This window comes from Pristiophorus japonicus, chromosome 7 (genome assembly GCF_044704955.1).
Source record: "Pristiophorus japonicus isolate sPriJap1 chromosome 7, sPriJap1.hap1, whole genome shotgun sequence".
NCBI classification, from domain to species: Eukaryota; Metazoa; Chordata; class Chondrichthyes; family Pristiophoridae; genus Pristiophorus; species Pristiophorus japonicus.
This window is the reverse complement of record NC_091983.1, coordinates 88651634-88667021: the sequence shown is the minus strand read 5'-3', so window position 1 is coordinate 88667021 and position 15388 is coordinate 88651634. Positions and strand designations below refer to the sequence as shown.

The 15388-nt window shown below is 38.7% G+C and overlaps 2 protein-coding genes and 1 long non-coding RNA gene across 4 annotated transcripts in view; 2 read left to right on the top strand and 1 right to left on the bottom strand.

Annotated features, from left to right (window-relative positions):
* Positions 1 to 484, top strand: part of dnmt3ab (DNA (cytosine-5-)-methyltransferase 3 alpha b) — a 725841-nt gene extending 725357 nt beyond the window's left edge. For both annotated transcript variants that reach the window (XM_070885120.1, XM_070885118.1), the window contains one exon: positions 269 to 484. In XM_070885120.1, coding sequence (XP_070741221.1) covers positions 269 to 410 — 142 coding nt within the window. In that variant the 3' untranslated portion in view covers positions 411 to 484. The remainder of the gene's footprint in view (positions 1 to 268) is intronic.
* The window catches only part of LOC139267192 (uncharacterized), a 108042-nt gene extending 97953 nt beyond the window's left edge, over positions 1 to 10089 (bottom strand). Inside the window, exons 1-2 of the long non-coding RNA XR_011593854.1 lie at positions 9731 to 10089; positions 6447 to 6619 (exon numbers count right to left, since the gene is read on the bottom strand). This is a non-coding gene — a long non-coding RNA (uncharacterized lncRNA). The remainder of the gene's footprint in view (positions 1 to 6446; positions 6620 to 9730) is intronic.
* A 192-nt stretch (positions 10090 to 10281) lies between these two features.
* LOC139267190 (dihydropyrimidinase-related protein 5-like) overlaps positions 10282 to 15388 on the top strand; it is a 139527-nt gene continuing 134420 nt past the window's right edge. The window contains exon 1 of the mRNA XM_070885121.1: positions 10282 to 10784. Within this exon, the coding sequence (XP_070741222.1) occupies positions 10524 to 10784 (261 nt within the window). The 5' untranslated portion in view covers positions 10282 to 10523. The remainder of the gene's footprint in view (positions 10785 to 15388) is intronic.

Sequence of the window (15388 nt, the reverse complement as noted above, 5' to 3'; positions counted from 1 at the left end):
AAAAACACTGGTCGCACCTCTGACACGATCTCCCGCCGCACCTCCGCACCAAACATTCGTCGAACCCCGATTGCCCACGGACTTGCTTGCAGCTTCTTCCTGTACAACATGGCTTCTGGTTCTGCACCGCCCATATATGTACATATATCTTACATATATGTACATGGACTGACAGGCTTTTTATAGTACCGAAGCAATACAGGTCTCATTGGAATGAGATTTCATTGAAATGCTTTTGAACTAAATAAGTTTTTTACTTTTTCTTCAGGGTATTTGGTTTCCCAGTCCATTACACAGATGTCTCCAATATGAGCCGCCTTGCCCGACAAAGACTTCTGGGGAGATCCTGGAGTGTTCCTGTCATACGTCACCTGTTTGCACCACTGAAAGAATATTTTGCCTGTGTTTGAAAACAAAGAAGACAAAGGAACTTATTGAAAAAAAAGGAAAGAAATTAATTTACTCCAAGGAAAAATGTCACATTCTGTTAGATGTTACTTAATTTCACGTATTTTAAATGTCATTCTTTTTATCCTATTTAATTTTTTTAAATGTTTTTAATTATCAGCTATTTTAATGGGTGATTTTGTAATTTTTGTTGTGTTCAAGCTGTACTTGAGATGAGGCTGTTCAATCCTTTGCAGCACTGGGAAAAAGACAATTTTGCCTTGTGTAGGTGGATAGGAGCACCAAGAAGAAGCTGGATTTGAACAGAGCCTGGAACATCAAGTCAGCCAGCTGAGCCTTACATTACCTGCACCATTTCTGGTATCTATCTCGAGCAAAAAATCAAAGCTACATACAAATACTGTACAATATTTCAGGTGCCTACAACCAGAAACCACGAAGGAACAATACATCAGCTGCCAGTACCTCTCATTTACAATACACTGATAGTTGTTCGAAAAAGGTACTACTGTGCAACAATTTCTGCAATGGTGCTTTACAGAAGGTGATTGAAAACATCAGCTCTGATGTTGCCTTACCGTTTACAAGAGGCAGAATTGTAAAATATCAGGAAAGAGCAACATTTAATGTTGTCACGGTGGTCTTTAGTGGCTTGAGCTTGAAAATATAGTAATGTTTTCATATGCTCAACAAATCACTTTTAAGGACTTCTGCCATGACTGTAATTTTTCTATCATGTTTGTACAATAAGAAAAAATATATAACAGAAAATGGTGCTTTTTTCTTAAGCTTTCATCCTTGGGCCAAGGCCTGGTGCTTACATAACAAGTCACTTATAGGCAGCACAAATAGCCAGCCAACATGCAGTGATGTTTTTGGTTATCTAAAACTAAATGACAGGCTGCAGTTTTTTACTGAAGGACTGATGAATTTTTACATCTGTGTTTTCCTTTTTTTGGTTGATTTCTTTTAAAATTTCCTAAGGGGTCTCTTTTATACCGGGACATATCCCTCCTTGTAGCTGCATATAATCAGGTACAAGCCAATACAGTGCAGCTTGATGGTGTCATTTGCCTCTTTTTCTTCTTCTGCTCCCATTTCCTTTGGCTTATATTTTTTTTGTTAATCTACGTTTTTTTGTTGTTTATGAGTTGTTTATGCGAATCGTATTTCTGCTCTCAGTACTTGATCAAACACAGCCGTCAGTTTTCCTTGAAGCAGTTATCGATTCATATGGTGCTACACATTTTTTTTCTGAAATATTGAAAGAAATCTGCTATCTTGACGATGATACATTAAGTTCTCATAGTCAAGGAAAAGCACTATTATTTTACTCTTTTAAGAAAAGAAAAAGGCATTTTAACTTTGTACTTGAAAAGAAAAAAAATCAGTTTCATGTGTTTTAGCCTAGACAGTGCCGTAGTTGGTGCTTATTTGTGGGAATCATGTATTCATATTGAAGACAATGTAGTAAATTTGCTAATACTTTTACTGTTACATATGTATTTGCTTGATCCCCAGCAGCAGTGCATTTTCTTTCCACATTCCATGCAGCAAACAGTATTTTTGGTTTTATTTCTTCATTTTACTGTCATTATAACTTTGATAATATTTATTGACAATAATGTGCATTTCAAAGTTAAGAGATTTCACTGAAGGTTGTATTCGGTGAATATTGTATTACTGTGTATTGCTCGTGAACTAGCTGTTTATGGAAAGGTCAGTACGTGCAGCAGATGTAGCAGTCAACCTCCATCCCGTTTTCAATGCCCAAAATGCTCCTTTCTTATGTACTTGTGCTGGAGAACACTTGAATAAATGTATTGTTTTTTTTGTGCAAAGTGTACACAGTTGTGTATCGGTTTGTTGTGTATTCTTTTGTTCCTCTAGTATATTGTTTCTTTCTACTGTAGATCCAGTTGGCTGACATCTAGGAAAAAAAACACACCTTTGTGTGATTTGGTTCCCACCAATTAATCAGTCAGTTGTTGAGTAGGTAGTTTGCTGTGGAGGAGCTGCTATCCTTCTTTTAAAAGAAAATATTTCAATAGTTTATTCAGAAACAGCCAGCTTTTAATACATTGGCACATTAGATAAAAACAGTTTCTAGTACTGTATGTGACTGTTTTCAGACTCCCATATTTCCATTTCTCATGTGATGAAGGAACTCTGCTGTTCTGAAAGCTAATGCATTTCAGATGTGTGCATCTGGTCCAATAAAAGGTATCATATGCAACACTTTGGCAAGTTTACTCAGAAACCAATCCTCTGCCGAGTGTTCTGAACTGTGCGCTGCTGTGTTGTGGGGAAATTAAGCTTGTAACACTGCATTTTTTTCACCACATGGGTGGCCATATTTTGCCACCTCCTTGCTTACCTGCTGACTTCATTGTGGACATGTTTCCCAGTACAAATGGTCCCAGGTGCGTCACATTATCCAGAGTACTGAGTTGCAAAGCGCTGATATCATTAGACAATACACTTATTGTACAATCAGCATAAAATTGAATAATGAAATGTTAAAGTTAAAGATTACCTGTGCGAATCTGTTCCATTTGGAGCAATGTTAGCCTATAGTTGGGGAAGCACTTTTTTAACTGGTAACAACTTGAAGGACTAAACAGCTTTTTGTCTTCCCTCCTCTTCTGTGACATCCAATGTTGTTGTCAGAAGGGAATGTTTATACCAATAAGACCAAGAGCTTCTCATAAAATGTAAATCCAAATAGCATCCCAATTAGGACAATTAGTAACTAATTACTAATATTTGTTAAGTTTTAAAAAAGTAGGACTGGGGGAATTTCTTGATACTCCAGTAGCCAGCAGATAAAAGTATTAAGGAGTTCTCCCCCCTTAATTATATATTTTTCTATTTATATTCTCTCCCAATTTTTACCATTTTTCCCCAACATGACTGCTCACCTCTATGCTGCTTTCCTTCAGTTAGGACAGTGGAGAGCTCCAAGCTGTGGCCTTCTCCAAAAATCACACTACTGTTCTTCTATCTTCAACTAATAGTCAATGTGCAATTATAATGGGGCAAGTTGTCACTTGGTCCTCTTGTAAAATTGAAAATTGTACTTCTGTGAGGCACCCACTTAGCTGCCAGGTGAAAAATGGCTGAATTCATCCCAATTTAAGGAAGCAGATTCAAGTGTTATACATGCTTGTGACTTGAACTTGCAGTCTCTGCATTTTAATGTGCTCTAAACATTATAGTTTTGTTAATATATTGAATATATCCAACATGTAGCTGGTAGGGCAGCCCATTTGCTACAGTGGTAGAGTATGTGTCAGTGGGCAAGTTTGAACAAAAGTTTTGTTTGCTTGTGATTGGGCTGCTCAGTATGGAATTCTGGAGCTGCAGAAAACTCCAGCTCAATGGAGGAGAAAAGTAGGACCAAACCCTACTCAAGTTTCCCTCCTGTTAGGTGATCCTAGAGCAGCAATTCTCCACAGCTTGAAACCGTCCCTTCCTCCACACTGAAGAATGAAGCATAATGGTGCTAAAGGGTGGCAACTATAAGGATCTAACAGGGGGAAAAGAGGTACAAAATATTTTTTTAAATGCTTAAAAAAAAGTACTCAGTGCATAAAAATCTAGCTGTGATAAATTTGGAGTCCATTCTGGAGCACATTGTATCACACCAGGGTTAATGGCAACTCCAGTGCCTCTGAGGTTCCTAAACTCCAGTGCACAGAAAAGCTATCTTAAAGGGGCACCGATGTCATAAAAAAAGTGTTTTGAGAAAATGTTTTTTGTTTGCAACCTCATAATGCCATTATGTAATTTGTTCAATAAAAATAATTGAATCACTCGCTCCTGATATCATGATTCAAAATGGTGCATGCCTATTCTCTCCAAACAAAAAAGGCTTGCCAAACACTTTTTCATGAAGACAGTATCCCTTTAAATATTAAAATGAGGTATTCTCTCATCTCTTTCCTTTAATATATACCCCACACCCATCATTGATATTATGAATATATAAGGTGTAACCCTGCTATGTGACTGTTACTGTAAGGATGGTTAATGTAACTGCTCAGAATTTATACTGGTACATTTATTTGTGACTGTACGTCTGTTAAACCTCAATAAAATGTTATACAAAATTGCACTGCTAAGCAACAAATGTATGACTGCCTTTAGTTTGTTCGATGGTGACTACACTCACTGTGCACTAATTCTATTAGTGAGAAAAGCACAGTGAGCTCAACTACATATTTTTTTACATAACTTACTAAAATTATGACTCATTTTATACAGAAAAAATGGACCATAACAGGTTTCATTGAAAAAAAAGCTGTTATGAATTCCTACTATTTTGCAGGATAATTACGCGTTACCGTGATACAAAGGTTTGGCATGATTTTAATAAGTTATATATGCTGTAATGGCAAATTAAAGAAAAACTATGAGTGAAAGGTAACTGGTCAAACTGTTCTGAAAAAGTAGACTTAACCTTCAATAACTGGATGTATCCAACGAGCTGTACTGCAGTCAGACAGCACATGATTCTTTTCTAAGATTATCAAACCAGAATCCATATTTTATTCTGTTCAACAACACCTAGTTATAGTCAAACACTTTATGATCAGAGGTTCTTAAATGGCAGAACCATGTCCAAATAATACCAGAAAATGTAGTTCGAAAATAATTTGTCCCTTCAAGCCCTCTCCTCGAAGAGCATAAGTAATCTTTTCACCGACAACCAAAGCTAACCAAGTAACATTCCAGAATATCTGTCTCCATCCTTCAAACCTTTGATTAATTTAATTTCACACTTTCCATTTATTTGTATTTACTTTATGCAGCCTCAGCTATTAGAAAATCACAGTTGTTCCTGAAGAGATATTTTCAATGTCGGACTGAGCATTGCATTGTGTTTAAGAGATTTTATTAATTAGTGTCACAGCAATGTACTTCAGAACAATTGTGGACATCAAACAAACTTATCCATAAAATATCACTTAGTTTATTGTAGCCCACCAAAATGAAATTATGTGTCATTGCTTTACACCAGGACTTTTCATCAGTTTCTGAAGCAGTACCATACAATCTGACCCAACTGTGTTACCAATTTTCACAGGACAACATTTCTTCTGCACAAATACAACACAAGCCTAATAATGAATTCAGCTTTGACAGACTCTGGAGTGCTTCTTGTGTGAACAGGGAACCTCTGCTTAAAATTGGAGTGACATCAGGTTAAACCTTCTTTCTCCAACTGCTGGTCAAGGTGACTTCTCTCAGTTCATCAGAATATTCTCACCAGAAAGCAATGAGCAATGCATCATCTGCAAGGATGCTACTTTTTCTGTATCAGAGGTTTAAAGCCATATAAGAGTGCATTGGAACTTTTTGGAGTTGGAACTGGGAGACCTAGATACTACAAACCCATCACATACCATTATGTTTTCCAGCATATGGCATAGCTACAAAACCATCTATACAACTGGAAAGCCATCCACATCATTGAAAGGCATTGTCTTCATGCACTCTTTGTGCAGCGGTACATAATGTTGCAAACCTTGTGGTCTACAACAATTGCTTCCCCCCTCCCCTATCAGTTTTCTTTCAAGGTTGATGCAAGATTAAAATTGCATTAACTTCAAAAGTAGAAACCAGCTCTTCAAACGTTAAGCTCACACGCAACTTTCCTAAACTGTTACTTCAATCCCCAAGCCACAGATCTTTCCAAAATATTTTGTTGATCTTAAGCCCTTTTCAACATTTTACAGTTGAGAGAAAATAATTTCAATGCTTTACTCAATGTCACAAATGTTTTTTCTCCCAATGGAACAAGTTGATGCATCCAAAAAAACATGACCTTCATCTACATGGTGTAACATATTGGAGTTTCAATGCACTGCACCACCATGATGCCCAAAACAAAAACTTTTAAAAAATGCCTACATTTTATGTAACATTATCTTCAAATTTTTCATTCATTGTAGAATTGATTGAGCAAAAACATTCTTCTGACTTTGTCTTATGATATGCAGTTGAACTTGGTCTGTTAATACATTACATCTTACCTGGATTCATTTGGCATTCTCTCGGTATAACATCCATTTCACACTCCTCAGTGAAGCATATGGAATACATCCCCAACACAGTCCTCATTCCCTACAACTGGAGAGTGCATTGCAGCACTTCAGTATCTTTGGGTAGGTGAAAGAAGTTCTTTCATCCTTGTACAAAGAAATACCTAAGGGAATGAAACACCAGAAATAATGACTACTTTCCTCACTTTGAGTTTCTCAGTGACAAATTCATTCTGAAGCTGCGGGCACATTTTGAAGTCCTACTTCTAGACTTCTTTCAGGATTCTGTACAACCATAAACTAGGAAATACAAAAGAGTGGCTTGGGATATCTAATCCTCCAATTCCCCAGTCCCTTTAGGGCCTTTGCTCTGCATCATCCCACAATGAAACATTTAAGATCAGGAACACACTTTATGAGAGCTGTAGATGCAATACCATTTTCTACCATAAATGTGGTACAACGTTGTAGTGCCAAAACAAAAAAATACTAAATGTATTCAACTTTTTTCATCAAGCACTGTAACTTTAAAATCCCAAATTCTGCCATGAGATAAATATATTTTGGTGCAAATCAGGGTATCACTTTTTTTTGTTTTCCCCTACCAGCTCTTCCCCTGTCACACACCTTCTGTGCCAAGAGAATTGGCAGGCAACAGCTCTGGGATATCTGGTTACTGTTGCCCGAAAGTGACTACTTTCAAGTATGTGAGTCAACCTGGGGATAACTCTTCCTCATAGTTTACTTTCTAGGGACGTGCCAGCCCTTTAATGATTATCTGCAATAATGCAGCTGAAATTGGGAACTCAGAGATATGATGGGTCATGGGCATTAATTCACACCTCACCACTCCGTGATGCTATGAGATGGAGCTCCAATACAGATGTGCACCATGGATTTGTTAGAGATGCAAAAAGCAGTGTAAATGCTACATTCAATTCTGTTCCAATCAAGTCCACAGCTATAAAAGTTCTACTTCCCATCAAATTCTAAGTATGACAACAGACTTTAGGAACACAACTAATATTATAGCTGAACAAATAATATTTAAGAATGAATGAGACAAAAAATTATATTCCTTTAATTTTACTAACATTTCCAGATTTTGCATTTTCCTTCCATCTTGTGTGTTTCAATATTTGCAAAAGTACCTTGGAAACAGTGATATATCAGTTAATTCTTGCTCTGCCCTACAGCACACTAAGCTTTAAATTAACCTTCTTTTTCACTGATTTTGCAGTTCCAAATCTATTCATGTTTCATGAATTCACCTGATGTTCAATGAGAAACAGTCTCCAAGGAACATCAACCAGCCTGCATGTCTCGAATAGTGATCACAAAAAACATAATTTCATTACTACCATTAAGAGTAATAAAATTAATTATGCTAATTATGATTCAAATAGTGTCTATCTGAAAATGAAATATACTTAAATCATACACGGTTCATTTTGAAAATCTGATACAGGGTACAAGGATTTAGCAGTATTTAATCTGGCTCTAGTGTATAATATATGGAATTTAGCTTCGTAACATAAAAGATAAAGTCAATCATTGGATTCTGATATGCTTCATGTCTCGAATTAAAACTGCTAGGTCAGTTCAAGGTTTTCTCTAAAACGCCACTTCAACTGTATGAGTTGGGGTAAGTAAACTGGAAAAAAGAACAGCCCATGGATTATGAATTGCCTTACAACTTTATCATAAATGACAATGATTGATCTGGCAATCTTTTTAACACTCTGCATGAGCCACTAGATTAGCCATTAGATATCTCACTCACCATCTAAAAGCAAAGAATAAACCAGTGGTAAATTCCTATAATCCTCAAATATTCTGTACATTTCAACTAAAAAAAAAGCAGTTCTACTTCATTTTCAGGATTCATATCTTCAATTGAGCAATCCATAAAACACAATTGGGCACTGCATCATAAAGCTCACACAGTGGTCTGTTCCACTACTGTGCCATAGAACTGATATTAAATGGAAGGAAATCTAAATGAGCAAAACTTTAAAAAATGGAATGCATAGCATAGTTTACTACAATAACTTTTCAACTTGAACTTGAATCCACCATAGCCTGATGAAATGAAATCTTCTCTCCCTGCTAGCTGCAAAGGTGCAATGAGGCCTGGATGAGTCTGTGTATCATATCTACATGGAGTGCGAGAAAGAAAGACCACCGGATCACTCAAAGTGCTTTACAGCTAATTAAGTACTTTTGGAATGTAGTCACTTTTGTAATGTAAGAAGTTGCAACCCGGTTTCACTATTTGAAGGGGCTACTCCTCAACTTCAGATTCCAGTTTAATCCCATTCTCCTGATTTTTGGCCACTGCTGTGGAGAGGGACATGCAAGTCGGAGGACATCCTCGTGGTCTTCACCTGGGCCTAGCTATTAGCTAGGTGGTTATTAACAGGTCCAGTTTGGATACAGCCCTTGGCTCTCTTCTGCGGCATTGTCCACACCTGGGTGGCCCTGGAGAAGGGGCACATGGTGTCTGCCAGTATGCTTGAGGCTTTCCACAGTGGGCATGGGTGGCAACTTTATTTAATTTGTTATGTTTCCTTTGGTTTTTTTATGATTTGGGTTTATTAGATGTACCTCTCTAAAAAGAGGGCACTTTTGTTATATTTTTTGGGTTGATGACACTGGAGCAACCCAGTGTATCCTGATGGATTGATTAGAAGAGGCAATGAGGAATGAGACTGAGCAATCCCAATTTGGTGATCAGTGGAGATGGAGGCAGAGGTGGACAAGGATTACATCAAATGAGGCTGTGCAGTCTAAGGTGGAGGGATCAGTGACACATTTTAATATCTGCAAGACCATAAGGAATGGATGGATTTGGGGTCAAATTCCAGTTCTTTAGACATTTTATCTATGTGGCAGTCCATTGCTGTGACATAATAGGAAAAAAGGAACTGACAGCAGGATTCCTTATTCGTGATGGCATGTGAAGAGGATTTATATTAAAAATGTTTGCCCTAGACTACCTATAATCAGCAGCTCAACTCAGAAACAAGGAAACTGAAAAATATCAATTAATGTACAACGTAGATGTTGTATCTCTGGAATCTCCTTCAGCCTCACAACCCCTCCCCGCCTCCCAGATATCTGCACTCCTCAAATTCTGCCCTCGTGAGCATCCCTAATTATAACTGCTCAACCATCGGTGCCTTCAGCTGCCTGGACCCGAAGCTCTGGAACTCCCTCCCTCCCTAAACCTTTCCGCCTCTCTTTTCTCCTTTAAGACACTTCTTAAGACCTACCTCTTGGTCATCTGCCGTAATTTCTTATTGTGTGGCTCCGTGTCAAATGCATTTGTTTTGTCTTATAACACTCCTATGAAGCGCGTTGGGACGTTTTACTGCGTTAAAGGCGCTACATAAATACAAGTTGTTGGTGTTGTTGATCGTGGTGTATTTCAGTGGCGAATATATTTCAATTTAAAGTTGTGTTAAACATCAATGCATAATTTTTTTTGAAGTTTTCCTGTTGGCAGCATTGTATTATTTTGTAATCGCTTTATAGTTGAAGTATGCAATAATGCAAATTATTTAAAATAGCAAAATAAATTTCACCCGTCAAGCGTTATTATAGCAATATGGACAAACTGAGACGATGCGGTCTTTCTCCCTGGAGCTGATTTAAAATTCCAGGACCACGCCAGTGTGTGTAAGGTGCTCTGGGACATGTAGTTCGTGCGCGGAAGATTTCGCTGCTTTCCGGACGTGGCGGCGTTGAAAGCGGGGACTACAAGTCCCAGAGTTCGGCGCGCTGCGCTGTCCGTTTGCTGACTGCAGATTGGCTGCTGGGCGACAATCGCACGATCCACGGGCAGGTTCGGCTGCGCGCTCGCAGTTAGCAACCGGCGCCGAGGCGAAAGGACGAGGAGTGAGAGGTTTGGCTGTTTGAAACTCAAATAAATAAATAACAAGAAGAAGAACAAGAATAATAAGAAGGAGGCACCATTACAATCGAAGTGTGGTCAGACGAGTAGCGGCTGGTGGGCAGGCAGGCAGGTAGCGTGTTTTAGCGGCGAGGTTGTCTTTGTGGAGAACAATGCACGCCAGCGCCAGCGCCCTGCGGACGCTGATCAAAGGCGGCCGGGTGGTGAACGACGACTGCACTCAGGAGGCCGACGTCTACATCGAGAACGGCGTCATCCAGCTGGTCGGCCGCGAGCTCATGATCCCCGGCGGGGCCAAAGTCATTGACGCCACCGGCAAGCTGGTCATGCCGGGCGGCATCGACACCAGCACCCACTTCCAGGAGACCTTCATGAACGTGACCTCGGTGGACGATTACTACCTGGGCACCAAGGTAATGAAAGTCGGAGCGGGCATTCATTGTTTCCGCGCACAAATCGGCCTCCTCCAGAAAAAAAAGTGTGTGTGTGGGTGGGGTGGGGAGGGAGTTTTGCAAATATTAAGCGGGGGGGTGAGGAGAGAAGCATGAAATCAGCCAAGCCAACCAGCCCGCTCTATGATTATTAAGTTCCCATCGTCAATTTCGCACTCGAACCTTTGGTGAGCGGATTGCTGCAGATTTCACGGGGTTCTGGGCGGAGCCGGTTGCAGTACATCTGACCATGGTGGGTGGGGGAGGAGGGGGAGAGAGAAGCAGGTGGGGGAGGAGGGGGAGAGAGAAGCAGGTGGGTTGAGGAGGAAAAGGAGGATCATGTTGTCAGAGGTGGGTACTATGCTATGGGGAAATGTGGTTGGGGATGGGAATGCAGCGAATGTAATACGGGTAAGAGGAGAGAGGTGAACAACATTTCTCCGCACAAAAGCCACTCGTCCCACTCTCGATATATTTGTTATTTTAGTTATTTAGTAGTGTGTGAAGAACACCTGATGAGACTAGAGTTATACTGGTGAGCTGTGACTAACTCCCACCCGCCCCCCTCAGGAGGAAGCTCTCTACATGTGCTTACACTCAATATGTTGCTGAGCACAAGAGGTGCAAAACTACGTCCTGGAGAGGTTCATTTACACTGTGGCATTTTGTATCCGTGCAAAAATGTAATATAACCTCAGTCTTGTATTCTGTATTTCATAATTAATTTAAATTGATTTGGATGGCTTAAGATTGCTTATTACAAAGAGTTAAAAATAATCTTACATATGGAACCAATTGTCAGGAATTACTGCTCCGATGACCTGTTTGCAGTTGAGGTGGAATAGTGTGCTTTTCTTACTCTGCAAAGGACACACTTTTTATTTCATGGACTAGTTATAAAGGTTCACTTGCACCATGGCTAAGATATTTATTGATTTTTTTCAAAATCATCTTCGCTGTTTATTTGAATGGGTGAACTAAGGTTTCCTCACTAGCCTTCCTCATCTCTGATTATCTTGTGAAAAGAAAGATCACAATTCAGAATCTGCATATATTCTTTCCTTCTCCTTACACACAGAAAATTGTTAAAGATTTATTTTGGGTAATAATGATGCAATACCCTTGAATCGGAGTATTAGTAAAATAAATTAAATATAAACTATCCATGTGAGTTTAACTTGCTTCAAATTAGTTCACAACAGTAGAAGAAATTTCAGGTTATAACATGACCACCAATTGACAATGTTGAAACAAAAAATAAAGATATCTGTTTTATGTCCGAGATGGCAAATATTGTTTATCTAGAATTTAAAAAGCCATGATTTAAGTTTGGAAAAGTATCTTTGGCTACAGAGTCCAACTTGCACAGGTTCATCAACAATTCAATTTTGTAATAAGCTGACAGGAGACTGACTTATTGGATAATTATAATTGCACATTTTCATAGCAAATTGAGAAGCTACATTACTCTTTGGCCGGTACCACTAAATACTAATAGTGTTTTAATCATGTATCTCCCAACCATAGTTGTTGAACTCGAGTGTCAAGCAGCCCTGATACTTACCTCACAAACAAATTCAATCCTGCTAGTGCCAAGAAACAAAGTTGTTGCGTCCAAACAGTGCGCAAAACGTTCAATTTAGGCAGGGGCAGAAAACGGGCAACAGTGAATTTGCCGCCCTATATGTACCCCACCCGATTTCCATTCCTTTACACTTCCGGCCAGTATGTTTTGTGCAATTGTTAATCTGGAGTGGAAATGAAACAAAATATTTTATATACAGGTAGTTGGGAGTTGCTTTTCACATTTTTGACTATGAAAAATGTTGATGAAAATATTAAATGTCTTACCGTGTAAACATTGGAGGTGCTTCAGTTTACTTTTAATAATTAGGATTAGAGGAAGCAGCAAAGATTTAGAGGGGAGATTCACTGCTCCCATAGATGAGCTGAATGGCATTTACAAAATGCCAATCAGCAGCAAGCTTTTAAACAATTACAGTATCAAAAATTATTTTTGAAAGGATCAGGCAAAGGTGCAGCACCTTTTGCCAGATTCCACCCAACAAAAGATGGACAGACGTTTGGATTGTTTTTTATATTTAGGTGTGGTTTGACATTTTATAATTAATTTTGACAATAATGTTTGTTCAGGTAATCGCGGGTTGTGCCTCGTCAGTCTACTTGTTAGAGCATTTAATGATTGTAAATTTGAGCATTATTGTTCCTGTTACTATTCAGCTGCAGAATAATTAAAAAACAGCTCTATTTAATAGAGAGCATTTGTTTCAAAGTCCTCAAAATGGCCACCAGGTTTGGCACCGTTTATGTTGCTGGAATGCCTGGCATGTTTATTGTTTTTGCTGGTAGAGGGCAGAAACTGTAGGACGTACAGTTATTAAAATACCAGAAACAATCAATACAGTGTAATTGTATCTGTTATGTGTTCTCAAAAGAATGTTTTGCAACAAAAGGAACTGGTATGCATTGGTTGATTTGAGAGGGATAAAAATCAACCAGCTGTTTTCTTTGTCATATTGTCACAACTGAGTAGCTCAGCCAGGATCTGTCTTCAACCAGAGCATGAAAATCCCCCAGCCAAATGCCGCATTTGTAATATGAAATAGGAGGGAAATGGGGTTTAAATGATTTACGACTCAACTCTCATTTAATGGCGTCAGTATTGATTGAGCTCATCATGTAAAATTATAGATCAGTTCATGAAAATGTCTTGTGGACTATATCAACCAATTTTAAATCTCTGCTTTGAAAGATGCTGCCGGCAAATAAAATGAGCGTGAAACAAGGCTGCAGTGCTATCTTGAGTGGTTTGTAATGCACAGTTTATGCTTAATTTTTATCCTAGTTCTTCTACCTCCTGCAGCAATGTATTGGAGCACAAATGTGCCAACTCTACAAAATTGCTGATGTCTGCCAGTTTTGCCACTTAGGATTTCAGTAAAGGGCAATTGGGGGCATGTGAAATGTTTGTAATTTGTTCATTTAATCGTAGAATTTATGCTTTCAAATTTATGTTGTCGGGTGAATATTTTGAGCTGTAAAACGTTAGGAAAAAGTACTGGTTGTTACAGCTTTGTTATTGGTGGTGGTAGTGATGGGAACAAGATGAGATCAATTAAGTGTACTGCACAACAGTAAATTGTATTGGCTTAAGATTTAAGTGCATTTTTCCCTCATGCCATGTCGTTCATTTTAGTATTCATGGAAAATCATCAAAACACTAGTTTTTAAAAATTCTGTGAATCCCACGTAATGAATAGGAAATAGTCTCTTTCAGCCAGGATAAATCATTAATCCTGTAGATGATGTATTTACTTCGAGTCTTTATTTATATATTGGCTGTAATTATGCTAAAGCAGTATAAATGCACAGTTTCTGCAGAGTTGTATTTGGGATATTGTCATTCTGTTTGTGACCGTTTCCTGACCATCTGCAAATGAGCAATGTTAAAAGTGCACTGCTGATGTGTATCATGATTGTTGAATTGAAAATCCTGTAAAATTGGAGCATTTTAGGTGAGAAAGAATAAATGGTATATTTATTTTGGCTTGCAGATCAGAATTAAAACTCCACACTTTCTAACTGTGGCAGATTTAATTCAGCTAAGATCCAACAACCTTTATTTTGTTTTCGTTTTGATCTATTTAGTCAACATTGCTCCAAACTGGCCACTCGGGAGCACAGGGGTGAATGGATCTTGGATTTTCCCTCCTTTCATCGAGGCAGCTGAGATTGGTAATTGTTTTGTTTGGTGAGAAGTCAGATGCGAACCCGCCCCCTGCCATTCCATTACACAGTACTGTATTGTGTCCCTACCATTCCAGAGGGTAAGGTTGTCAGCATATGTGTTGGTTAGATAATGTCCCTTGTCACACTGACTGATCTAACCAGCTGACTTGTTGGTGTAATGGAGATGAGTAAAAATGATGCCAGCAAAAAAAGAAACTGACCCAACTGTCGAGAAAAATAAACCTTTGCTATTACTGTCATATGAATTTAACCAACTATTTCTGTAACAAAATTGGCATATCTAATTGAAAGCACATATTCTCCAATTTAACAGGCATGTTATGATTATGGTTAGGTACTGATTGCTGTGGCCTATAAATTTCAAAAGATTGGAAAGCAAATGATATGAAACTCTGGAAGGAGGCCATTCAGTCCATCGTGCTTGTGTCGGCCTTTTGAAAGAGTTATCCAATTAGTCCCATTGTCGTGCAAATTTTTCCTGTTCCATTATGTATCCATTTCCCATTTCAGGGTTACTATTGAATCTGCTTTCACCCCTCCCTTTCATGCATAGAAACATAGAAAATAGGTGCAGGAGTAGGCCATTCGGCCCTTTGAGCCTGCACCACCATTCAATATGATCATGGCTGATCGTTCACCTCAGTGTCCCTTTCCCGCTTTCTCTCCATACCCCTTGATCCCTTTAGCCGTAAGGGCCACATCTAACTCCTTCTTGAATATGTCCAATGAACTGGCATCAACGACTCTCTGCAGCAGGGAATTCCACAGGTTAACAACTCTGAGTGAAGAAGTTTCTCCTCATCTCAGTTCTAAAT